This window comes from Neoarius graeffei, chromosome 14 (assembly GCF_027579695.1).
Source record: "Neoarius graeffei isolate fNeoGra1 chromosome 14, fNeoGra1.pri, whole genome shotgun sequence".
Lineage (NCBI taxonomy): Eukaryota > Metazoa > Chordata > Actinopteri > Siluriformes > Ariidae > Neoarius > Neoarius graeffei.
In genome coordinates, this window is record NC_083582.1 from 1376876 (window position 1) to 1404531 (window position 27656).

At 45.3% G+C, this 27656-nt stretch overlaps 1 protein-coding gene across 2 annotated transcripts in view; it reads left to right on the forward strand.

Annotated features, from left to right (window-relative positions):
- rpl38 (ribosomal protein L38) overlaps positions 1–27158 on the forward strand; it is a 364540-nt gene extending 337382 nt beyond the window's left edge. Inside the window, exons 1-5 of one of the 2 annotated variants that reach the window (XM_060939113.1) lie at positions 11972–12026; positions 12212–12231; positions 20875–20935; positions 24856–24978; positions 27091–27158. In XM_060939113.1, the coding sequence (XP_060795096.1) occupies positions 12229–12231; positions 20875–20935; positions 24856–24978; positions 27091–27116 (213 nt within the window). In that variant the 5' untranslated portion in view covers positions 11972–12026; positions 12212–12228 and the 3' untranslated portion in view covers positions 27117–27158. Of the gene's footprint in view, positions 1–11971; positions 12027–12211; positions 12232–20874; positions 20936–24855; positions 24979–27090 lie in introns of those variants that run through there. The other variant, XM_060939114.1, reaches the window with a different exon arrangement.
- Positions 27159–27656: the final 498 nt, after the last annotated feature.

Consider the following 27656-nt stretch of genomic DNA (forward strand, 5'->3'; position numbering starts at 1 on the left):
CATCCAGTGTCTGAGTTGGAGAGTCCATAAACAAAAACACCTGTAGAGACTGAACATGTTTCAATTTGTTGCCCTTACAGCCCAAACTCACCGTCCGGAAATCACTCGCGAGTTTCCCGAAGTGCTTTAGCTCTCGCTATCTCGTTCTCAGGGAACTCCGGACACGGTTACCCAGACGGAAGGCACTGCCAGCGGGAAAACGTGCACAAAGTCATTATCGATGTAAATGTTGCTCTCTATGAGCTGATTAACGAGCTCCCGGTGCTTCCATACATGTCAACCTATATGGAATGTCCGTATTTTATACGAATTTGATTCAATAAATGTAGTACCCGGGCGTATAAATAAAGTTATACGGATTCTTTAAAAAAAAACTTCAATATTTATTTAGAGCTATAATCAATTCCCACGATGATAAAAGAGCGCATAACATTTACAAACGTACTGTACACCACAGACAGCCAGTAAAGAGTCTTATGAAATCGCGCGTTATCTTGTGGTAGCGAGACTTCGTTCCACTTCTGATCATGCGCACACCGCATTGCGAGAATCCCGCCAACCGGGAAGTAACATTTTGTTTGAAAAGTGTATTTCCACCTGAGCGACTTTCACTAGCGACTGAAAAGATTCTGAATGGGCGCTCCGGCAAGATCAGCACAGACACTTGCTGTGACATGCAGCCTCGTGAGGTATTGGTGCAGAGCGCTAAAAAAGCTGTCATGGAGTACAATTCAGAACATTAGAGCGACACTTTGTGTTTTTGTCGAACATTGGAGCTTTGTATTCATTCTGAAGGTTTATTGTTATTAATATTGAATAAAAAGTAACTGGGATACATCATTGTTAATTATCATTCAAATTTTAGGTAAATTATTTTAATTTGCATCTTATACGGATTTTATAAGGGAAATACGGAGTTTGGAGGTTGGTTATACAGGTTTGATTGACCAAAGGTTGACATGTATGTGCTTCATGAACACGACTACTGCCTTGTTCATGCAGGAGGCACATATGATGTTTCTGTAGCCCACCTGCTCTCCGACGGCGGGCAGTACCTGTTCTACCAGCACCGCGGGCTGTGGTACTGTCCGAATTTCATTGTACCTTTGAAAAAAGTGACAATGACAATAAAGACTTATCTTATCTAATCCCATGTTTCAGGGACAGGGTGGAGTCCTGGAGGACGCCATCCCAGCCACAAACAAACACACACACACACACACACACACACACACACACACACACACACACACACACACACACACACACACACACACAACCCAACTACAAACAAACACTACAAAACAGTTAACAAATACTGCAAAACAGTTAGAAAGAGAAATGTAAGCTCTCAGCCAACTTCACCACACCTTCCACCAGCAAACTCCCAGCATGCAGTGCAGAGAGAGATGGGGAGGGGGGGATTAAAAACATGTCCAGATGAAATGACCCGAATGTTAAAATGATAAAAACCGGGCGAGTCTGACAGTGAGACTGAAGGATAGACAGCGAGAAACGTGTGCAGATAAATATGAGCGTTTTAATGAGTTAGCATTAGCTGCTAATCACATCATGAGGATTATAATTTTATTAAAACACACTGAAATCATTTTAATCCTGAAATCCGTTTTCTTTTTCAGCGAATCCAAATCCACACAGTTTTATATTCCAGCTGATCACCTCGCGCTGAGCTGATGAGCCACTAATCACAAATCTAATCTGAGTAATCGGATAATGAGTTCAGTTGAGCAACAGTGAAGCAGGAAGCACACGGGTCTGATTCTGGACCCTGAACCACACATTCCTGCCACGCCCTCAGCAGGGGATTCTGGGATGTGATGATGTCGGATGTGTTGATGGAGATCAGGGCTGCTTTAGGTTCCTGCTCAGGACTTTAGAGTGAAGGAATCTGCTGAGGATGGTTGGGGATCGTGTTCACCGTAACTTAACACGCCGTGTAACTAAACCTGAGCGTGAACTAGTCGGGTAACAGGTCCGTCCCAAATCTGATCACATTTATTCAGTTTCAGTCACAGGGTTCTCCGAGAGGACGATGTTTATTTCTCATCACTTTTCAAAAAAATCTAAGCAAAAAAAAAATCCAAAAACTTATTTTTGATTCTGAAATCACTTTCCTGTGAAGTTCAGCCCGCCGTGTTTTTTATTTTTGAAGCTGCTTGAGGGAACTGCAGCACAGATTTATGGGTAAAAGGCGACACGGAGGACGCATCAGTGTCGCCTTTAACTGTGCTGCCTTTAGCTTGTGCTGCGTGTGCTGTGCATCAGTGTCGCCTTTAACTGGGGCAGTTTGAGGGCATTTTATAAAACAGGAAACGAGCGTCGGATCAGTTTCAGATGGGCCTTAATGCCTCCGTCATGTTCGACATCACCCTGAGGCAGCCGCTCCCCGTTTCTCACAAACCCCAGGTCTCTCACACCATCCTGAACCCTCATTCTGCTTTTCACTCGAGGGCTGCATCTCATTTTATCCTCAATTTAGTTCTAACTCTTTCTCTAATGATCCCCCTTCCAGTTTTGGTTCTTGTTCTTGATCTGGTCTTTTTTTTAATTATGTAACAAACTCTTGTTTTTATTTTCTGGTTCTGTTTCTATTTGTGATTCTCGGTTCTACTTTTGATTGTATTTCGAATTCTGGCTGGTGTTCTGGATCGGTTCTGATTATAATCTGGACCGATACAGTTTTTTTTTTCAAATCCTGTTTTTGTTTCTTTCTATAATATTCATTCTGGATCTAGTTCTAGAACCAGTACTTGTTCTACTTTTAGTTCTTGTTCTTGATCTACTCGAGTTTTCAAAAAAAAAATATCCTCTGGTTGTTGCTGTTCATCTTTAGCTTCTTTGTTTGTTTGTTTGTTTGTTTGTTTGTTTTTGCTCACATTCCTTAGTTTTTTACTTTGCTTTTTTTTAATCGAATTCTTGTTTTTGTTTCTTTCCACTTCTGGTGAGGTGAGTGATGATGTTCCGAGTGAAGGCGGGGTGAGGTGGAGCGATGGTGTTCCGAGTGGAGGCGGGGTGAGGTGGAGCGATGATGTTCCGAGTGGAGGCGGGGTGAGGTGGAGCGATGATGTTCCGAGTGGAGGCGGGGTGAGGTGGAGCGATGATGTTCCGAGTGGAGGCGGGGTGAGGTGGAGCGATGGTGTTCCGAGTGGAGGCGGGGTGAGGTGGAGCGATGGTGTTCCGAGTGGAGGCGGGGTGAGGTGGAGCGATGGTGTTCCGAGTGGAGGCGGGGTGAGGTGGAGCGATGGTGTTCCGAGTGGAGGCGGGGTGAGGTGGAGCGATGGTGTTCCGAGTGGAGGCGGGGTGAGGTGGAGCGATGGTGTTCCGAGTGGAGGCGGGGTGAGGTGGAGCGATGGTGTTCCGAGTGGAGGCGGGGTGAGGTGGAGCGATGGTGTTCCGAGTGGAGGCGGGGTGAGGTGAGTGATGATGTTCCGAGTGGAGGCGGGGTGAGGTGGAGTGATGATCCAGGAGCCCCTTCTGACTCTCTTTATGCTTCAGGATCTGAGCTTCAAGACAGAAAACATGAGAACAGTTTGATATTAATGACCACTGATGGACATTTTCAGGACACAAAACTATTTGATAGAAATTAAATAATTCCTTAAAACACCAACAGAATGTTTTTATGAAGCAAAAGACACCAAATGAACCTGTGAGTCAGAACTTATCCATGAAAACAATCATCTAATAATTAACTCATTGAACAGACTTCACTAGAGGAAGCACTAACAGGATAAAAAACAGCTCATTTAAATATTAATTTCTATTTAAAGCAGAGTTATGATGTGAGACGGATGAGTTTGGCACTGATTGATTATAATCATCAAAAACTCCCACAGAAATGAATGATTAATCAGAGCGAGCTGCTGGTTTTAATTCCAGACCTCATCGAAGCTGAAGACGGTGAGTGTACAGACCTGAGACCTGATTCTGATGAAATGCACATATTTTACTTGGAGTGAGTCTTTGTGAGGTTGGAGACATTTGCCGTAGCCTCATTCCATCACGGAGAGCCTCATTAATGCAGATCTGTGCTCCTTCTGCAGCTCGTTATCCAACCTGAGAAACATTTCCTCCTGCAGTAACCTCCGTCCAGGATAATCATCTCTCAGCTCCATCACCACACGTCACACACACATAATGACTGCTTCTTCACCTCCAAGTGTGTGTGTGTGTGTGTTATATGGATCCACAGCACCTTCTAGCGTTCTCCCAACCTGCAGACCAACATTATATCAAACCTGTGGAATTAAAAAAAAATAGAGAAATAAGCCCTCTTGGGATTTTAGTCCAAATCTGTCATGTTATTGATGTTTATCGAAACATTCTGTATTTTCTCTTCTATAAAGCAAAGATTAAGTGTGCAGGCTGCAAAACTCAGACGGTACGAGGAGAGAACGAAACAATACCATCAGAATAGGTTGTTCGAGTCTAATCAGAAGAGCCTTTATGAGGAGATAGATGGAATCAATAGAGGGGATGATGTGACACCAAACCCGGAAGAGAGCAGGCATTTCTGGAATGATATTTGGGGAAAGAGTGTCTTCCATAACGAGGAAGCTGAATGGCTAAAGGAGTTAGAGGAAGAGCTCAATCATGTTGAGAAACAAAGCAACATCAAGATCAAGTATGATATGGTCTTAATACAGCCCAATAAAATAGCGAATTGGAAGGCACCAGGTCCTGACAGCCTGCAAGGATATTGGTTGAAGAACTTCACTGCCTTAACGGAGCGTGTTGCACATCAGCTAGATGAGTGCTTACAGCTACAGTGTGTCCCAGTATGGATGACCAAGGGTAGGACAGTACTCATCATGAAAGATAAAGACCTTAGACCTGCTGTAAAGAACTTCCGACTGATCACATGCCTACCACATATGTGGAAGCTCCTGATGGGAATACTGGGGGAAGAACTATACATCCACCTTGAGAGGAAGAACCTATTACCAGAAGAAGTCAAGTCAAGTCAAGTTTATTTGTATCGCGCTTTTAACAATAAACATTGTCGCAAAGCAGCTTTACAGAATTTGAACGACTTAAAACATGAGCTAATTTTATCCCTAATCTATCCCCAATGATGAAGCCTGTGGTGACGGTGGCAAGGAAAAACTCCCTCAGACGACATGAGGAAGAAACCTCGAGAGGAACCAGACTCACAAGGGAACCCATCCTCATTTGGGCAACAACAGACAGCCTGACTATAATATTAACAGTTTTAACATGAAGTCAGTTTCGTTGATGTTATAAACTCTTCATTGATGGAAACTTGAGTGCAAAACTGTTCATGACAACTGCAGTCCTAAAGTTAGCAAGTCAACTGTAGTCCTCAGCCATAAAAGCATTACTGTAAGAGTCCAGAGCGTCCTCCAGGTGTGACTTTCAACTGTCCTCATGGGGCCGTCCTCCACAGGAGCGATGCGATAAAACTCCGACCAGACACAGGGCACCAGGATGGACCAAGCAGGTCCGAAGGGCAGAAGAGGCCAGCATCTCAATCCCAGGATCAACATGTAACTCAGAGGGACAGATTGGGGGGGGGGAGAGAAAGAAAACACATGTTGTTAGGTATGCCCTAAAAAAGAACAGAAAGGTTGCTGTAGAAACTCCTGGGGGACCAAGGATCAATTGCCCATTGATAAGATTATCATAAGGAATTGCAAAAGAAGACTGACGAGCCTCGGAATGGCCTGGATAGACTTTAAGAAAGCATTTGACATGATACCACATTCCTGGCTCATTAAACGTCTATCCCTTTTTGGAGCTTCAGATAACTTGAGAGCACTCTTAGAAAATAGTATGAATGGCTGGAAAACAGAATTGACAGCCAGTGGACGAGTGCTAGGAGAAGTAAACATTGAAAGGGGGATCTTTCAGGGAGACAGTTTTTCATCCCTTTTCTTTATCGTGGCATTGATCCCTTTAACCATGGTTCTAAGGAAAACGAAGGCCGGGTACGATCTTGGCAAAGAAGAAGGAAGTATTAATCACCTTCTCTATATGGATGATCTCAAACTGGATGGCAAGAACAAAAATCAGGTGGGCAGCCTGGTGCAATCAGACCGAATCATTAGCACAGATATCGGTATGGAGTTCGGCATTTCAAAATGTGCAACCCTTACTATGAAAAGAGGCAAGGTCACACACACTGAGGGTATTGACCTAACAGTTAAAGGAAGGATTACACCACTGGATGAGGAAAGTGAGGGGTATCTGGGTATACTGGAAGCAGATGATATTAAGCATGCTGAGATAAAGGAGGTTGTGAAGAAAGAATACTTTTGTAGAGTTAGAAAGATTCTGAAGTCAAAGCTGAATGGTGGAAACACACCCTTAGCAAAAAGAAGTTTATTCAAGTGTACTATGAGTATACTTATTTTTTACTAAAACTGAGGAAGTATACTTCAAGTTGACTTTTTATAAACTATATTTTATATATTTAAGAATAGTATAGTGAAGTATACTTGGCTTATACTGAAAAGTATAAACAAAAGTCTAAGACTAAGTACATTAATACTAAGACTTACACTTATACTTTAATACTAAAACTTATACTTTAGTATACTTTTTATGTTTTTCTGCCACAAAGTACTAATACTTAGTATATCTTGCTCCAAGTGCATAATAAGGTCAAGTCATTGGCTCATGCTCAACATTTAATTTATATATTAATATAATATCTCATCTCATCTCATTATCTGTAGCCGCTTTATCCTTCTACAGGGTTGCAGGCGAGCTGGAGCCTATCCCAGCTGACTACGGGCGAAAGGCGGGGTTCACCCTGGACAAGTTGCCAGGTCATCACAGGGCTGACACATAGACACAGACAACCATTCACACTCACATTCACACCTACGCTCAATTTAGAGTCACCAGTTAACCTAACCTGCATGTCTTTGGACTGTGGGGGAAACCGGAGCACCCGGAGGAAACCCACGCGGACACGGGGAGAACATGCAAACTCCACACAGAAAGGCCCTCGCCGGCCACGGGGCTCGAACCCAGGACCTTCTTGCTGTGAGGCGACAGCGCTAACCACTACACCACCGCGCCGCCCTATAATATAATATAATAGAATAGAATAGAATACTGAAGTTTAAAACTTTACAGTATATAGTATGTGTGCTCAATTGCATTATCTTTATGTACCTTAAAATCATACACAAAAACAGAAAAACTTTTGACTTGACTTTATTGATCAATTTTTCCAGTAAGGAAGGACTTGATTTCATAGGTCTTTGTTTTTGAAATGTTTGAAAATATATCAAACTTGTTTTCAACATTCTGTCTTGTGATTTTGTAAATGCATCACACTCTTGTGTACATACAGTATGAGTAAACTTTTTAAGAATACTTTAAGGAATATATTTCCAGTAAGCTACAAGTAATATGCCAAGCAAACTTAAAGTATAACAAGTAAACTAATGAAATAACCAACGTTTGTATACTTAAAGTATACAATAATAAACTAAAAATAGCGACTCAAACTATATAACTAGGGAGCATCGTGGCTCAGGTGGATAAGGCGCCATACCATAAATCCGGGGACCCAGGTTCGATTCCGCCCCGAGGTCATTTCCCGATTCCTCCCCATCTCTCTCTCCTGCTCATTTCCTGTCTCTATACTGTCCTATCCAATAAAGGTGAAAAAAGCCCCAAAAAAATCATTAAAAAGAATTATATAACTAGTACAATGGCAGTATATCTATAAGTGTACTTGTGGAATACATTAAGCATACGAGAGGGATATACCAAGTACACTGATAGTACGTATATAGATGAGTGTACTTGTTGTATACTTTAAAGTGTACTTTTGCAAACTTAAAATGAACTTTAAAGTATACTTTTATAAACTTGAAATGTTCCAATTTAGTCTGAAAAAGTATTACATTTGTATACTTTCTAGTACACTAAAAGTACATGGTCTGTAGTATACTTGCTATACTTATACTAAAGCATACTTAATAAAATGAACTTTAAGTATACTACTTTTTGCTAAGGGCAATCACAGCCATCAGTTCAAGGGCAGTGTCTGTGGTGAGGTAGGGTGCCAGAATTATCAAGTGGACCAAGGCTGAACTACAGGAGATGGACAGGAAGACACGCAAGCTGCTGACTGTTTACCGAGCCCTTCATCCACAAGCAGACAGGGACAGGATCTACATGTCTAGAAAGGATGGAGGCAGAGGGCTTCTAAGCACAGAAGACACCATGTATGCAGAGATTGAAAGTCTCTGTCAGTATATTGAAAACAGCAAAGAAGCAGCTGTAAAGGCAGCAGTAAAAGAGCATGTCCTGAAATGGAACGCAGAATTTAGCAGTATGAGAGTTTCATGCGAGGAGAGAAAGAAGAGACTATTAGAGAAGCCTCTCCATCGTCAGTTCTTCAAAGACACGGAGGCTGTACAGTGGTGCTTGAAAGTTTGTGAACCCTTTAGAATTTTCTATATTTCTGCATAAATATGACCCAAAACATCCTCAGATTTTCACACAAGTCCTAAAAGTAGATAAAGAGAACCCAGTTAAACAAATTAGACAAAAATATTATACTTGGTCATTTATTTATTGAGGAAAATGACCCAATATTACATATCTGTGAGTGGCAAAAGTATGTGAACCTCTAGGATTAGCAGTTAATTAGAAGGTGAAATTAGAGTCAGGTGTTTTCAATCAATGGGATGACAATCAGGTGTGAGTGGGCACCCTGTTTTATTTAAAGAACAGGGATCTATCAAAGTCTGATCTTCACAACACATGTTTGTGGAAGTGTATCATGGCATGAACAAAGGAGATTTCTGAGGACCTCAGAAAAAGCGTTGTTGATGCTCATCAGGCTGGAAAAGGTTACAAAACCATCTCTAAAGAGTTTGGACTCCACCAATCCACAGTCAGACAGATTGTGTACAAATGGAGGAAATTCAAGACCATTGTTACCCTCCCCAGGAGTGGTCGACCAACAAAGATCACTCCAAGAGCAAGGCGTGTAATAGTCGGCGAGGTCACAAAGGACCTCAGGGTAACTTCTAAGCAACTGAAGGCCTCTCTCACATTGGCTAATGTTAATGTTCATGAGTCCACCATCAGGAGAACACTGAACAACAATCGTGTGCATGACAGGGTTGCAAGGAGAAAGCCACTGCTCTCCAAAAAACTTGCTGCTTCTCTGCAGTTTGCTAAAGATCACATGGACAAGCCAGAAGGCTATTAGAAAAATGTTTTGTGGATGGCTGAGCCCAAAATAGAACAATTTGGTTTAAATGAGAAGCGTTAAGTTTGGAGAAAGGAAAACACTGCATTCCAGCATAACAATCTTATCCCATCTGTGAAACATGGTGGTGGTAGTATCATGGTTTGGGCCTGTTTTGCTGCATCTGGGCCAGGACGGCTTGCCATCATTGATGGAACAATGAATTCTGAATTATACCAGCGAATTCTAAAGGAAAATGTCAGGACATCTGTCCATGAACTGAATCTCAAGAGAAGGTGGGTCATGCAGCAAGACAACGACCCTAAGCACACAAGTCGTTCTACCAAACAATGGTTAAAGAAGAATAAAGTTAATGTTTTGGAATGGCCAAGTCAAAGTCCTGACCTTAATCCAATCAAAATGTTGTGGAAGGACCTGAAGTGAGCAGTTCATGTGAGGAAACCCACCAACATCCCAGAGTTGAAGCTGTTCTGTACGGAGGAACGGGCTAAAATTCCTCCAAGCCGGTGTGCAGGACTGATCAACAGTTACCGCAAACGTTTAGTTGCAGTTATTGCTGCACAAGGGGGTCACACCAGATACTGAAAGCAAAGGGTCACATACTTTTGCCACTCACAGATATGTAATATTGGATCATTTTCCTCAATAAATAAATGACCAAGTATAATATTTTTGTCTCATTTGTTTAACTGGGTTCTCTTTATCTACTTTTAGGACTTGTGTGAAAATCTGAGGATGTTTTATGCCATATTTTTGCAGAAATATAGAAAATTCTAAAGGGTTCACAAATTTTTAAGCACCCATGTAGGAGACCAACAGCAGACATGGAGGTGGCTTCGTCGAGGGAAACTGAAGACAGAAATGGAAGGGTTGATCATGGCTGCTCAGGACCAAGCTCTCAGAACCAACAACATCAAGTTGAGCATAGACAAGCAAGCGGTATCACCACTGTGCAGACTCTGTGGTCAGAGAAAGGAAACAGTAGGCCACATTGTCACAGAGTGCAAGATGCTCAGCCAAAAACAGTACTGCTTATGGAGGCATGATAAAACGGCAGCCATTTTTCACTGAAAGCTGTGCAAAAGATTCAGATTTGAAAAGGGACCTAAATGGTACGATCACAACCCGCAACCTGCATTAGGGTCTGACAAGGTAAAAGATACAGACGGACCAGTGAATTGAACATAGAAGACCAGACTTCGTTGTACTCGACATGCAGTTAAGATCATGCTTGATTATAGATGTGGCTTGCCCGTTTGATACTAGAGTTAACAACAAGAAAACAGAGAAAATAGAGAACTGTGGAGATCTGAATAATAATACTAATAATAATATGTTCAATTTATATAGCGCCTTTCTCAAAACCCAAGGTCGCTTTAAATAATAGGCAGGAAAAAAAAGTCCACCAAATAGAGGTCAGGATATCATTCCAGTGGTGTAGCGGCCACAGCCCCACCAAAAGGCGCACGAAAACAAGTCCCACATGTCTAGCACAGCTGCTGTGACGCCGCCAGCAACATCGCTCGAACACCACACCATGGATCCACAAAACGAGCACAGAAGCACCGCCACGCAGAGCGCTGGTATTTCCCAAACCGCCTGCACAGCTGCCGCGACGCCACTGAGCAACATCGCTCGGAACATCACGCCAAGCGTTAAAGCACAGAGCGCTGGACAACCATGATGTTAAAAAGAGCAATGAGCTCACTGCAGTCCATAGCTGGGAGCACAGGCATCACCCACAGCAAACCAAGGCCTGGAGGGAACCAACGCCCAAAAACTGGGTCTGGAGCTACACCACAACTGGTAGACTAAAACACTCAAACAAACGTCAAACACAGAAAAAAGAAAAAATAATTAGAATAAAAAAGCTCCGGTGAAGGTGGAAATCACATGCCTGTGGAAGTGCCATGAAGGTAAGGTAATCCCTGTGGTCACTGGAGCCTTGGGTACAGTACCAGCTGGACTACTGAGAGGACTTAGGACTTTGGAAATGCTTCCCTTACTGGACCTCCTACAGAAAATGTGCCTGCTTGGAACTGCAAGAATCTTACATAAGGTCTTGAGTACCTAGCTGGGGTGATGCGTGGAAGTGGGTTGAGGAACGACAGAACTGTGAGCAAGCCTGACACCTAAGATCACGGGATGTGATCAAATGTCTTTGGAGGCTTCCAGTGCACCACATGCGCTGTGATTTTCTTTATAATAATAATAACAATGGGGCGGCGCGGTGGTGTAGTGGTTATCACTATCATCTCACAGCAAGAAGGTCCTGGGTTCGAGCCCAGTGGCCAGCGAGGGCCTTTCTGTGTGGAGTTTGCATGTTCTCCCCGTGTCCGCGTGGGTTTCCTCCGGGTGCTCCGGTTTCCCCCACAGTCCAAAGACATGCAGGTTAGGTTAACTGGTGACTCTAAATTGAGCGTAGGTGTGAATGTGAGTGTGAATGGTTGTCTGTGTCTATGTGTCAGCCCTGTGATGACCTGGCGACTTGTCCAGGGTGAACCCCGCCTTTCGCCCGTAGTCAGCTGGGATAGGATCCAGCTCGCCTGCGACCCTGTAGAACAGGATAAAGCGGCTACAGAAATTAATGAATCCCTAGAGGGAATCGGTGAGTTTAAGAATCGAATCGTCTCTCTCTGAAATGACTCGGATCACTCGGTGCAGTACTCTCGCAGCGCCGCGAGAGGGCGCTCGCGTTTTTGCGTTTTGGTGTTAAATTGTCCCTCATGCGCCGCCGTAGCGAAGCGATAAATTCTGCTGAAGCGGAAGTCCCGCCCCTTTTCTCTCCTCGCGCGCTGACAGTGTGAGTGTTTGTGCACAAGTTCCATCAAACTCATCTATAAAGTCCGCAGTAATCCTGCGCTGCAGCTCAGCATTCTCCGCAGTGCCGGGCTGGTGGCGCGGGCGGCTCCTCAGCGGACTGAGTATTTGTGAGCTGCTGTGGTTGCGGCGGAGGTTTAACGCGCTTTCTCCTCTTCTCTCTTTCAGGGTCCGCCGGCAGAATCATGGTGAGGAGCCGCGCGCGCAGGGTTATTTTATTCCAGTTAAACTCTTAATTACTCTTTTAATTACTCACATTACTCTCTTAATTACTCACATTACTCTCTTAATTACTCACATTACTCTTTTAAATCCGTTTCCCCGCCGGATGAAGCGGTGTTTGTGCTAGCAGTTAGCCACCGGCTGCGTGTTTGCTAGCTGATGAACAAAAATACTGATTTATTCATTTATTTTAACTGTAGCATAATCTTACTTAACTTTATTAATGTTAGATTTAGTTTCTCACGCTGTGGTTTAGTTTATTAATGTTAGGTTTAGTTTAGTGTGAGTTCAGAGCGCATCAGCTGCGCCACGTGACTGCTCAGGGTGAATACTGAGCTCTGATTGGCTGCCGGGTGATGAGTTTCCTGTAATGGCGGGGTTTAAACCGGATGCAGTTAGTGATGAGCATGACAGTATTGGTGGGACATGGCGATTCATTTCCGCCGGTTCGTTCATGTCGGTCAGTTCAGCAAAGAAATTCGTTCGTTCACTCGTTCATTTTGATGACGTCACACCAAAGCGGCACAACAGTGGCTGTCTGAAGTTCAGTTCCTCTGGAGTGAGCGAGAGGCGGCGAGGAGCCATCCACAATAGAGTCTCATACATTACAGTGTGCTTGAGGAAAAGATGGAAGAAAAACATTATCCTAGCATTATCTGAAAAAGACTACATAAACAAAGCTTTGAAAGTTAATTAAATGTAGATGAGAATAAAGCTGTTTTTATATTTATTATATTTATTTTAGTAGAGCCATGGTCTGCCGGCTATGCAGTTGTTCTCTCAAACCCATTAAGCAAAAAATAAAATTGCTTATTTAACAGCAACACTCATTTCAGAGAATAAACAACTTTACAAGTCATCGTATTCAGCGAACAGTAGCCTGCGATGTCTCTCTGCTGCATTCATGATCATTCATTGTTTGGCCTGGTCATGGACATGGAAACGGTTGTTATGCACGAACATTCGATTGACGTCACGTCTAGCGAGACCTTTTCCAGCTGTTCGAGCAAGAGACCTCCTTTAAACCCATTAAGTAACACCCATTTTGCTCATATTCAACAGCAACGCTCATTACAAAGAACAAACCACTTTATTACAAATTGTATTAACATTAAAAAAACGAACACAGTATGCCGCGATCTCCAGAGCCACGTTCTTCATTGTTTATCACAGTCATGGAAACCGTTGCTATGCGCCCAGCCCAGTATGGCGGCAGGCTGGCTGTTCGTTCGTTCGCGAACTGCTGAGCTCGTTCGCTGTGAACTGAAATGTATTGCTGAGTGAGAGCTCTAAATTGTAAACGAAAGACCTGGCATGTGTCAACGCTCTGATAATAGGGCTCAGATAGCCCTTAAAGACGTAAAGTGGCGCTGCTCTGCACAGATCAAAATGCAAGTTGGACGCCCTTCTGCTACTGAACAGATCCTGCTGATTCGCCAACGACCAAGATTCAGCAACCGCCCTGCTGCCAGCGAGCAGAGACTGCTGATTCGCCAACGACCGAGAACGAGAGGCAGCACGAACTAGTTCTAGTTGTTCACTTCGAAGACTCGTTCAAAAAGAACAGTTCGTTCGTGAACGACACACCACTACATGACATGTTGTGTAATTATTATAGTTGCAGGAACCTGCTGAGTTCTGCACTCTGATTGGTCAGAAGGTGTTGATTAATTGTGTCCAGCAGCAGCTCTGACTGTAGCGCAGGGTTATTCATCCTCTCACTCTGACTGTAGTGCAGGGGTATTCATCCTCTCACTCTGACTGTAGCGCAGTGTTATTCATCCTCTCACTCTGACTGTAGCGCAGTGTTATTCATCCTCTCACTCTGACTGTAGCGCAGGGGTATTCATCCCCTCACTCTGACTGTAGCGCAGTGTTATTCATCCTCTCACTCTGACTGTAGCGCAGGGTTATTCATCCTCTCACTCTGACTGTAGCGCAGTGTTATTCATCCTCTCACTCTGACTGTAGCGCAGGGTTATTCATCCTCTCACTCTGACTGTAGCGCAGTGTTATTCATCCTCTCACTCTGACTGTAGCGCAGGGGTATTCATCCCCTCACTCTGACTGTAGCGCAGTGTTATTCATCCTCTCACTCTGACTGTAGCGCAGGGTTATTCATCCCCTCACTCTGACTGTAGCGCAGTGTTATTCATCCCCTCACTCTGACTGTAGCGCAGGGTTATTCATCCTCTCACTCTGACTGTAGCGCAGGGTTATTCATCCTCTCACTCTGACTGTAGCGCAGTGTTATTCATCCTCTCACTCTGACTGTAGCGCAGGGGTATTCATCCCCTCACTCTGACTGTAGCGCAGTGTTATTCATCCTCTCACTCTGACTGTAGCGCAGGGTTATTCATCCCCTCACTCTGACTGTAGCGCAGTGTTATTCATCCCCTCACTCTGACTGTAGCGCAGGGTTATTCATCCCCTCACTCTGACTGTAGCGCAGGGTTATTCATCCCCTCACTCTGACTGTAGCGCAGGGTTATTCATCCTCTCACTCTGACTGTAGCGCAGTGTTATTCATCCTCTCACTCTGACTGTAGCGCAGGGGTATTCATCCTCTCACTCTGACTGTAGCGCAGGGGTATTCATCCCCTCACTCTGACTGTAGCGCAGGGGTATTCATCCCCTCACTCTGACTGTAGCGCAGGGGTATTCATCCTCTCACTCTGACTGTAGCGCAGGGGTATTCATCCTCTCACTCTGACTGTAGCGCAGTGTTATTCATCCTCTCACTCTGACTGTAGCGCAGGGGTATTCATCCTCTCACTCTGACTGTAGCGCAGGGGTATTCATCCCCTCACTCTGACTGTAGCGCAGGGGTATTCATCCCCTCACTCTGACTGTAGCGCAGGGGTATTCATCCTCTCACTCTGACTGTAGCGCAGGGTTATTCATCCTCTCACTCTGACTGTAGCGCAGGGGTATTCATCCTCTCACTCTGACTGTAGCGCAGGGGTATTCATCCCCTCACTCTGACTGTAGCGCAGGGGTATTCATCCTCTCACTCTGACTGTAGCGCAGGGTTATTCATCCTCTCACTCTGACTGTAGCGCAGGGGTATTCATCCTCTCACTCTGACTGTAGCGCAGGGGTATTCATCCCCTCACTCTGACTGTAGCGCAGGGTTATTCATCCCCTCACTCTGACTGTAGCGCAGGGGTATTCATCCCCTCACTCTGACTGTAGCGCAGGGGTATTCATCCTCTCACTCTGACTGTAGCGCAGGGTTATTCATCCCCTCACTCTGGCTGTAGCGCAGGGTTATTCATCCTCTCACTCTGACTGTAGCGCAGGGGTATTCATCCCCTCACTCTGACTGTAGCGCAGGGGTATTCATCCCCTCACTCTGACTGTAGCGCAGGGGTATTCATCCCCTCACTCTGACTGTAGCGCAGGGTTATTCATCCTCTCACTCTGACTGTAGCGCAGGGGTATTCATCCCCTCACTCTGACTGTAGCGCAGGGGTATTCATCCTCTCACTCTGACTGTAGCGCAGGGGTATTCATCCCCTCACTCTGACTGTAGCGCAGGGGTATTCATCCCCTCACTCTGACTGTAGCGCAGGGTTATTCATCCTCTCACTCTGACTGTAGCGCAGGGGTATTCATCCCCTCACTCTGACTGTAGCGCAGGGGTATTCATCCTCTCACTCTGACTGTAGCGCAGGGGTATTCATCCCCTCACTCTGACTGTAGCGCAGGGTTATTCATCCTCTCACTCTGACTGTAGCGCAGGGGTATTCATCCCCTCACTCTGACTGTAGCGCAGGGGTATTCATCCTCTCACTCTGACTGTAGCGCAGGGGTATTCATCCTCTCACTCTGACTGTAGCGCAGGGTTATTCATCCTCTCACTCTGACTGTAGCGCAGGGTTATTCATCCTCTCACTCTGACTGTAGCGCAGGGTTATTCATCCTCTCACTCTGACTGTAGCGCAGGGGTATTCATCCCCTCACTCTGACTGTAGCGCAGGGGTATTCATCCCCTCACTCTGGCTGTAGCGCAGGGGTATTCATCCCCTCACTCTGACTGTAGCGCAGGGGTATTCATCCCCTCACTCTGACTGTAGCGCAGGGGTATTCATCCCCTCACTCTGACTGTAGCGCAGGGGTATTCATCCCCTCACTCTGACTGTAGCGCAGGGGTATTCATCCTCTCACTCTGACTGTAGCGCAGGGTTATTCATCCCCTCACTCTGACTGTAGCGCAGGGGTATTCATCCTCTCACTCTGACTGTAGCGCAGGGTTATTCATCCTCTCACTCTGACTGTAGCGCAGGGGTATTCATCCTCTCACTCTGACTGTAGCGCAGGGGTATTCATCCTCTCACTCTGACTGTAGCGCAGGGTTATTCATCCTCTCACTCTGACTGTAGCGCAGGGTTATTCATCCTCTCACTCTGACTGTAGCGCAAGGGTATTCATCCCCTCACTCTGACTGTAGCGCAGGGTTATTCATCCCCTCACTCTGACTGTAGCGCAGGGTTATTCATCTCCTCACTCTGACTGTAGCGCAGGGGTATTCATCCTCTCACTCTGACTGTAGCGCAGGGTTATTCATCCTCTCACTCTGACTGTAGCGCAGGGTTATTCATCCCCTCACTCTGACTGTAGCGCAGGGGTATTCATCCTCTCACTCTGACTGTAGCGCAGGGTTATTCATCCTCTCACTCTGACTGTAGCGCAGGGGTATTCATCCTCTCACTCTGACTGTAGCGCAGGGGTATTCATCCTCTCACTCTGACTGTAGCGCAGGGTTATTCATCCCCTCACTCTGACTGTAGCGCAGGGTTATTCATCCTCTCACTCTGACTGTAGCGCAGGGGTATTCATCCTCTCACTCTGACTGTAGCGCAGGGTTATTCATCCTAGCGCAGGGGTATTCATCCTCTCACTCTGACTGTAGCGCAGGGTTATTCATCCTCTCACTCTGACTGTAGCGCAGGGTTATTCATCCCCTCACTCTGACTGTAGCGCAGGGTTATTCATCCTCTCACTCTGACTGTAGCGCAGGGTTATTCATCCTCTCACTCTGACTGTAGCGCAGGGTTATTCATCCCCTCACTCTGACTGTAGCGCAGGGTTATTCATCCCCTCACTCTGACTGTAGCGCAGGGGTATTCATCCTCTCACTCTGACTGTAGCGCAGGGTTATTCATCCTCTCACTCTGACTGTAGCGCAGGGGTATTCATCCCCTCACTCTGACTGTAGCGCAGGGTTATTCATCCTCTCACTCTGACTGTAGCGCAGGGGTATTCATCCTCTCACTCTGACTGTAGCGCAGGGTTATTCATCCTCTCACTCTGACTGTAGCGCAGGGTTATTCATCCTCTCACTCTGACTGTAGCGCAGGGTTATTCATCCCCTCACTCTGACTGTAGCGCAGGGTTATTCATCCCCTCACTCTGACTGTAGCGCAGGGTTATTCATCCTCTCACTCTGACTGTAGCGCAGGGTTATTCATCCTCTCACTCTGACTGTAGCGCAGGGTTATTCATCCTCTCACTCTGACTGTAGCGCAGGGGTATTCATCCCCTCACTCTGACTGTAGCGCAGGGTTATTCATCCTCTCACTCTGACTGTAGCGCAAGGGTATTCATCCCCTCACTCTGACTGTAGCGCAGGGTTATTCATCCCCTCACTCTGACTGTAGCGCAGGGTTATTCATCCCCTCACTCTGACTGTAGCGCAGGGGTATTCATCCTCTCACTCTGACTGTAGCGCAGGGTTATTCATCCTCTCACTCTGACTGTAGCGCAGGGGTATTCATCCTCTCACTCTGACTGTAGCGCAGGGTTATTCATCCTCTCACTCTGACTGTAGCGCAGGGGTATTCATCCCCTCACTCTGACTGTAGCGCAGGGTTATTCATCCCCTCACTCTGACTGTAGCGCAGGGTTATTCATCCCCTCACTCTGACTGTAGCGCAGGGGTATTCATCCTCTCACTCTGACTGTAGCGCAGGGGTATTCATCCTCTCACTCTGACTGTAGCGCAGGGTTATTCATCCTCTCACTCTGACTGTAGCGCAGGGTTATTCATCCCCTCACTCTGACTGTAGCGCAGGGTTATTCATCCTCTCACTCTGACTGTAGCGCAGGGTTATTCATCCTCTCACTCTGACTGTAGCGCAGGGTTATTCATCCCCTCACTCTGACTGTAGCGCAGGGTTATTCATCCCCTCACTCTGACTGTAGCGCAGGGGTATTCATCCTCTCACTCTGACTGTAGCGCAGGGTTATTCATCCTCTCACTCTGACTGTAGCGCAGGGGTATTCATCCCCTCACTCTGACTGTAGCGCAGGGTTATTCATCCTCTCACTCTGACTGTAGCGCAGGGGTATTCATCCTCTCACTCTGACTGTAGCGCAGGGTTATTCATCCTCTCACTCTGACTGTAGCGCAGGGTTATTCATCCTCTCACTCTGACTGTAGCGCAGGGTTATTCATCCTCTCACTCTGACTGTAGCGCAGGGTTATTCATCCTCTCACTCTGACTGTAGCGCAGGGGTATTCATCCTCTCACTCTGACTGTAGCGCAGGGTTATTCATCCTCTCACTCTGACTGTAGCGCAGGGTTATTCATCCCCTCACTCTGACTGTAGCGCAGGGTTATTCATCCCCTCACTCTGACTGTAGCGCAGGGTTATTCATCCTCTCACTCTGACTGTAGCGCAGGGTTATTCATCCTCTCACTCTGACTGTAGCGCAGGGTTATTCATCCTCTCACTCTGACTGTAGCGCAGGGGTATTCATCCCCTCACTCTGACTGTAGCGCAGGGGTATTCATCCTCTCACTCTGACTGTAGCGCAGGGTTATTCATCCCCTCACTCTGACTGTAGCGCAGGGTTATTCATCCTCTCACTCTGACTGTAGCGCAGGGGTATTCATCCTCTCACTCTGACTGTAGCGCAGGGGTATTCATCCCCTCACTCTGACTGTAGCGCAGGGTTATTCATCCTCTCACTCTGACTGTAGCGCAGGGTTATTCATCCTCTCACTCTGACTGTAGCGCAGGGGTATTCATCCCCTCACTCTGACTGTAGCGCAGGGGTATTCATCCTCTCACTCTGACTGTAGCGCAGGGTTATTCATCCCCTCACTCTGACTGTAGCGCAGGGGTATTCATCCCCTCACTCTGACTGTAGCGCAGGGGTATTCATCCTCTCACTCTGATGTGTTATCGTTTTGAGTGTAGTGAAGATGCGAGGAGTCGACGTAAAGAAAGTTGGTGAATTCAAGTACCTGGGGTCAACTGTGCTGGAAAATGTGGGCTGCGATAGTGAGGTGAGAAAGCGAGTGCAGGCAGGTGGAGAAGGATTTCGGGAGTCATTTGTGATCGGAAAGTCCCAGCAAAAGTGAAAGGTAAGCTGTATAAGACAGTAGTGAGGCCAGCTGTGATGTATGGATTGGAGACCGTACCCTTAACGAAGAGACAGGAGGCAAAGTTGGAGGTGGCGGAGTTGAGGATGTTCAGGTTTGTGATGGGAGTGATGAGGTTGGACAGGATAAGGAACGAGCACATCAGAGGGACAGCACATGTGGAGAGCTTGGGAATGAAGCTAAGAGAGATGAGGCTGAGATGGTCTGGGCACATCCTGAGAAGAGATGCAGAGCATGTGGGAAGGAGAATGTTGAGGATGGAGCTGCCAGGCACACGAAAACGAGGAAGGCCAAAGAGGAGATACATGGATGTGGTGAGAGAGGACATGAAAGTGGTAGAGAAGGATGCGGAAGACAGGGAGCAATGGAGACTAAAGATCTGCTGTGGCGACCCCTAATCAGGAGCAGCCAGAAGATGATTCTTATGTTCTCATTTCTACAGTAACAGCTTATTTGCAGGGCTGTGGCTGGTGGATATCAAATATTTTAATGTTTTTATTGTGCAGTTCTCTGTAAGGGGCGGCACGGTGGTGTAGTGGTTAGCACTGTCGCCTCACAGCAAGAAGGTCCGGGTTCGAGCCCCGTGGCCGGCGAGGGCCTTTCTGTGTGGAGTTTGCATGTTCTCCCCGTGTCCGCGTGGGTTTCCTCCGGGTGCTCCGGTTTCCCCCACAGTCCAAAGACATGCAGGTTAGGTTAACTGGTGACTCTAAATTGAGCGTAGGTGTGAATGTGAGTGTGAATGGTTGTCTGTGTCTATGTGTCAGCCCTGTGATGACCTGGCGACTTGTCCAGGGTGTACCCCGCCTTTCGCCCGTAGTCAGCTGGGATAGAAGGATAAAGCAGCTAGAGATAATGAGATGAGTTCTCTGTAAGGAGAAATGTTTCTGGAAGGAGTCTCCAGTGTCAGCGCTGGAGCTTTTAAGTTTTCTGACTCTTCAGGACTGGAGTTTGCACTTTACATTTTCTCAGGGAAAAAAGGACAGAGAATAGAGTGATGAGGGAGTTTATCGCTGCTATAATGTGATTGACAGCAGGAACTTGCTGGTTAAATAGAACTCTAAATGGATTAATAGCATGACTCATAAATAAATGTAGGTGTTGGTAAGTTGCTGTGGTGTAAGAGGAGTAAAACACTTGGGGACATGCTGTTAGAGGGAAGTAATGAACCTCGTGTTGATGGCATGTTTAATGTTTTATCCCTTCTGTGTTTTTCAGCCTGTCAAAATGGATGAGATTAAAGATTTCCTGCTGACGGCCAGGAGGAAGGACGCCAAATGTGAGTCTTTCATCTGTTTCTCTGTTCAGGTTTTTTTTCCTCTTTTATTGCGTCAGAGCAGGCTGTGAAAGGTCCTGAGACACTTGAGTATTTTAATCTTAACCTGGTTATAATCTGACTGTGAATAGTTGATCTGATGTGTAGAAGTCTGTATTGGATTTAAGATTAATGTTAGTATTTTGTTTTAAAGCCCTTTCCTGCCTGAATGTTGGGCAAATCTGTACGAGTGTGTTGTGGTGTTGTGTGTGTAATCGTGACACAGACAGTGACCTGTGCACCTGCTGCCATGTTGGATGATGCCCAAATCCAGAATGTGAGGGCATGTGCAGAAGTGGTAGATTTTATTAACATTTTAATATTTTATTCTTTTGATTATTAACCCAATAAACCTTTACTTTTCAATCAATAAACATCTTTGACAAAATGGAGTACAAACACAGTAAGAGCAGGCCATAAACACTTCGCTAAGACTGGTTTATGCTCATTCTGTTTTCTATTCTTAGACGAATTAAAATCACTGATCAGAAAGAACAGTCGATGGAGAGAAATTACACGAGCCGCAGCGTACTCTGGCTAAATTAGCTTCTGATGTCTTTCCTTTAAGTTCCACCAATTCACAGGTCGTCTCTGCTGCTCCGCTCCGTCTGAGATGTTTGTAGCCCAGTGAGTTCCATCTGCCACCACTTTCCAGGGTTCCCACGCAGTATGGAAAAGTATGGAATTTGATTTTAGTATTTTCCAGGTCTGGAAAAGTATGGAAAATGGAAATTAGGGTATGGAGAAATATTTGTGTTTCCAGACCTTTGCCGCTACATAGTAAAATGAAGCTCAACATTCCGACATTCAGTTGAATTTCGCCAAAGAAATGTGTTGCAGTGCGGAGGGAGGGAAACGGGTGTTCTGTTGTACTGGCACGCGCTCCGCCACACCCCCTGAACCTGCTTGCTTCTTGCAAGACTTTGGACGAGACGCAGGAAAACCCCCTGCTACAAAACGCCTCTTGAACACGCGTGAACACACATCATAGCGCCGGTCAGTGTAAAAATGCTTATGGCTTATTTGGCAGTGTTGCCAGAATTTGCTAGAAAAATAAGGCACATGGACCCTGAAAACAAGCGACCCAAGACAAAAAAAACTGCCAACAAAAATATGAAGGCTGTGTACGCAGACGTACATATAAACTGAACAATGCTGTTATTACATTATTATTATAATTACATTCCATTTAGTTGTCGCTTTTATCCAAAGCCACTTAGTTATTACAGGGTACAACATGGTTACAACCTGGAGCAATGTGGGGTTAAATGCCTTGCTCAAGGGCACTGCAGCCATTACATACTGGTTAGGGTGGCCGCGTCTCGGCCACGTCTGCCATCTCTTGGTATGTGGACAAAATGTGATCTACAGTGGAACTAACACAGGGCCTTCATAAAACACAATAGTAAATACAAAAAATGCCATAATGACTGTTTTCAAATTAGAAGCTTCAGTAAACTTGTGTGTGCACAACATACAGGGTGTCCCGAAAAAATGTATACACACTTTGAATCATTGTGAAGTAGGTGTTTATTAAAATTCGTTTCATTTTCAAGGTGTAATATAATTTACAGACATCACTTTATTGTTTTATCACTGCCTCTAACTGATGTTTATAGTCTACGCTATGAGACCTGCAACAGTCACTGAAAGTGAATGTCCAAAAATACCAAGAGAATTGAATGTGATTTGCATTGTCAGCAGTGACTGGACCAGAATGGATGTCAGTTTGAGAACAGGCGGTGACTAAATAATAAAATGTCTGTAAATTCTATTACTCTTTGAAAATTACACGGATTTTAATAAACACATACAGTACTTTACAGTGATTAAACGTGTGTATACATTTTTTTTCGGGACATCCTGTATGTGCTTGACATCTTCACACACCTGTGTTTTAATGTCTTGAAGTGTGCATCAGATACGTGTGCGTCAGAGTGGCATCCTGTATTTTGTGTAATGTGTATATATATTTATGACAAAAACAGGGCACTGATACAAATTTTAGGCCAAGCTAAATATGGTATGCATTTTGGTGGTATGTCATAGTCTGGTTAACACCAGAGCATATCACAAGTGAAATATGGTCTGGAATCCGCCTATTGAATTTCTCGTAGGGGAGGTGTGGCTTACGATTGTCAACGGCCATTTATTGGACGTTGCGAATGTCTATCATTTGGCGTATACGTAGCCCATGGCCAATCATGGCAGTTGTACCCGGTGACGTAGTTAGAGCGAAGAAGAGAAGGAAAGAGAGAGAAGGCAAAACAAAAATAGACTGTAACGCCAAACGCTGTTCTTTTTTTAAAACACACTTTCGCTCTAAACTATTCAGAACAGTGTCTAAAGCTTGATTGAAAGTTTGGTTCGTATCGCTCGCCGCCATGTTAAATGTGATCCGTATAAACAGTCCCAAATAAACTACAAGCTTCCGTTTGTCGAGTAGTACGCGTCACCGTCTTTCCACCCCTCCCCACTCTCTGATTGGGTCCCTAACTCAGGCGAGCCTTTAGACCAGGGGTGGGCAATCTTATCCACAAAGGGCCAGTGTGGCTACAGACTTTCATTCCAACCAAGTGGGAGCTACACCTGATTACACTTGTTTAATCAGTTCATCTTGGTCTTCAACCAACTATCAAGGGTGACTCCTATTTGGCTGGAACGAAAGCCTGTAGCCACACTGGCCCCTCATGGATAAGATTGAAGACCCCTGCTTTAGACCATAGTTTCCATGCTGTCTTTTCAGATCGGAACAATTGTGCAAAGCAGCATGGGATTTCCCAGGCTAGGTATGTCATAATGTGAGTACCTGTTTGATTTTCAAGTAATTCTTTTAAATATGAGTAGTTTGTTCGCTGAAGTCTCCAAACCTGAGAATTTGAGTATGGAAAAAGTCTGGAATTTTAAATTTGAAAATGTGTAGGAACCCTGAGTTTGTGTCTCTGCTGGGGGTTCAGGTCCAGGCTCATTTCACTCTGGTGCATCAGTAAACCACTGGAGCAGCATCGCTAATCTCTCACCTGGTGAAGCCGACCCGCACTCTTCTCCTCGTGCATCCAAACTCTCGGGTTTCTCATGCTGCGTCGGGAGCCAGATCTTTCACTTCTGTTGCTTCTCGATACTGCGAGCTGAGTTTTAGTTTTGATCTTATCATGTCCTCATGGGAGTGTTGGAGCCCAGTCTGGGTTTGTTTTATCGTGTCGGTTTGCCGGAGCTCCTGCAGGGTGAGAAGCAGAGTGTTTGTGTTAAAGCTCAAAAGTTCAATTTAATCATCAGAAAACACAGCTTTAATTAGCAGTGAAGTCTTACCGGGTATAAAAGTCACCACACGCGGGTGTAATTAGCGATCTCCTTGGTTAAGTCCTTCGTGTGTGTGTGTGTGTGTGTGTTTATTTATTTTGAACCGCAGCGCACGCAGCTCTCTGGACAGTTCTTCTGTTTTGTCGCTGTTTTTAATTATTTTGGGAACTCTGAGGAACTGTGTTTGTCATGAGCAGTGTTATTACTGCAGTTATATCCCACACACACAGCAGGCACAGTCTGTCTTCAAAATCAAAAGAAAATTACGAAGTCTTGCTTCCTGGTTGTTTATCATCCAACATGGTGGACTCCTGGTTTGGGGCGTCAGGCGTGAGGTCACTTGCACACAGGATATGGAAGTGTGTACATGGGTGTACACCCCCCACCCCTTCTATTTCACACACCTTGTTAGTTTAATGTGAGGTTTTGAGTTTTATGTAAATGACTTGATTAAATGTAAACGTGCTTTAATAGTGTTGTGTAAGTGGAGGGTCATTCGGCTCTGACACAATAACATCATCCAGAGTTTCTACTGCAGGTCTGTCATGTGGAGGAATAATGGGTTAGTGTGTGTGTGTGTGTAGCTGTTAAGATCAAGAAGAACAAGGACAATGTGAAGTTCAAGGTGCGCTGCAGCAGGTACCTGTACACCCTCGTCATCACCGACAAGGAGAAGGCCGAGAAGCTGAAACAGTCTCTGCCACCCGGTAAACACACATCAGATGATCCACACAGCATGTTGATATGGAATGATTGACAGGTGTAGGTTTTAGAACTGATATGAACCACCCCCTTGAAGCCCCGCCCCTTCCTCCAGCCCACATTAGCGTTGTTTGTGTGGAGTGTGAGACGGTTTTCCTGATGAAGACGAGCTGATGCAGCGTTCTCACTCTGCTGCTTTAGTCAACTGTGAAAGTTATTAATTGGGATTAATCTGGAGTTCTGGATTCCCAACCGGAAACTGCGACCCTGTGGATTCTGCAGACCTGTCAGTAACTTTGTGGGGGATGGGCTGCTCCACCTGCAGGCTGAAGTGTGAAGATTTCCTTTTCCGAGCATCTCTGGGGTGGGGGGGGGGGGGTGTGTGTTCTGGTTGAGCTGGACACACCCAGTGTACGTACTGGGTACAGAGCAGCTCCTGATCATCCCCTGCACTGGTGGATCCTCATCACACTGGTGGGTCAGTGGTCCATCAGGTGATGGTGGTTTTGGATCCGGTTGTTGAGGTGGAGAACCAGAGGAACGGGGAGAATTATAAATAACATGAAGAACCGACAGCTGCTTCTTCAGAGTCGCAGATTAGAGTTTCTTTACTTCAAGTTACTTTCAGTCCAGTGGCTTTAACATCAAGGGTTCATCAGATTAGTGATGTTCATGAATGAATGCCTGTCAGTTTGTAAATGGGTGTGGCCATCTCAGGATGTCCTCATTCAGTGTGATTGTCCCCTCCCCCCACTGACCTACACTCACACGGTTCCTGACCCATGTCCACTTATCACAGTGCAGCTTGTGTTGAAGAAAAGCGCTTTCACGTCACATGATGCCGCCTGGATAGTGGGTTATTGGGAGTTATTTCTGGGCGTGGTGACTGGAGCACTGCTACGCTCTCCTCTGCACTCGAATAAAGGATGAAAAAGCATCAGCGCTTAGAATGTCCAAACAGATGCAGAAATATAATACTGTAGAGCTCGTTTATATTAAAAGGTGCATTGATTTTTTTTGAAATCATCAAATGTGAATTGATTAAAAACAAGTCTCTTGTCCCATATTAATCATTTTCACCTGCTCGTCCACCAAGAAGGGGAATTTATTTCCAAATAAACTGCAACTTTTCGCTAATAAAATTTAATGGTTTTGGGGTAAAAAAAAAATCATTAGCTCCCGTGGCTCTGCCCCTGGGCCCCGCTGGGTGCCTGCGACCCCCAAACCCCAGCTTTTTTCAGACTTTTTAAATATTTTTCATTCTCATCGCTGATCATGAAGCAACTCGACTAGAATAGTGTTGATTGTGTCTAACAGTGAGTTTAGATGTTGTAAAAGTACAGATACTGGACTATGATTCACTCACGCCACATCAGTGGGCTGGAACTGACCCCATCTTGGTGTTTCAGTGGAACAGGATGTGTTTCAGCATCTCCATCAGAGGATTCAGCTCAGTCTGTGTGTGTTTGTGCCTCCTGCTCTGACTGCTTGTTAATGTACTGCATGGCCGTGTCCCACATTAATGACCTTCAGCAGCCGCTCTTATCCAGAGTGACGGACACCACAGCTGGGGTTTGGTGCCTTGCTCAAGGGCACTTCAGCCTTTCCTGTTGTTCCAGGGAATCAAACTGGCAACCTTTTGGTCCCAAAGCTACTTCTCTAACCATTCGGCCACGCCTTCCCTCCACCTCATGAGATTAGCTTTGCACAGTTGTTTTCCAAGTTATTTTACCCAACATACGTTAAGTGAATTGTGTGTTTTTTTTTTTTATTTCCTCTTGTTTGATGAAGAATACACAACTCTGCACAATACAAGGTTGTGTAAATTCATTAAAGTGTGAATGTGGGAGATTCAGTGATTTGCAGTGCAAGTTGTCCAAACTCCCTGGGCCGGAGCGGTGCTCACGGTGTATTTACACACTTGCTAAAACAAAAGACGAACCAAGTGCTGAATTTCTGCTTTCTATAGAAACTTCAGTTCCACCGGTTCACCAACATTTACCCTGAAACACTTTCAGTCTGATAAACTGATTCACAGCAGCGCAGCGTCAGTTACTGGGTGTGACGTTCAATTAGAGCTCTAAACATCTCTCTCTCTCTCTCTCTCTCTCTCTCAGGTCTGGCAGTGAAGGAGCTGAAGTAGACTCTTCACTTGTACAAAAATGTAATAAAAATGTAAAATCTCCATGTGCTGTGTTTTGACTCCTTTCTCTCGATGGTGCAGGACAGCAGGAATCTTTATTCTCTGTAATACTGAGTTCAGGTGAAAAATAAAAATGGTGTGAAGCTGCAGCACACCTCGTCATGACCAGTGGAGATCCACATCCTGTTTCCCCAGTGACCGAAGAGCAGCCTTGATCTCCGTGATGAGCTGAACATCTCACACATGGAGTTCATGTGATTCATGAAGATGAAACTGTACACGTCGTGTCTACAGTGTGGAGTAGTTTTAGAGTGTAACTGGGAGAATTCACTTCATGCAGGATTGATTTTTTTTTTATCAAGGTCTTTTATTTTTCAAATATAACAAAGAAAATACAATTCACACATGAGACAATCAAATCTAGTTCCTGTCCATACAAACAAACCTCCCAATGCCCCCCACCCACATGTACTGGACCCCAAGCAAATTTCAATACATCCAGACATAGAATAGAAAGCCTTTATTGTCATCACACAGAGT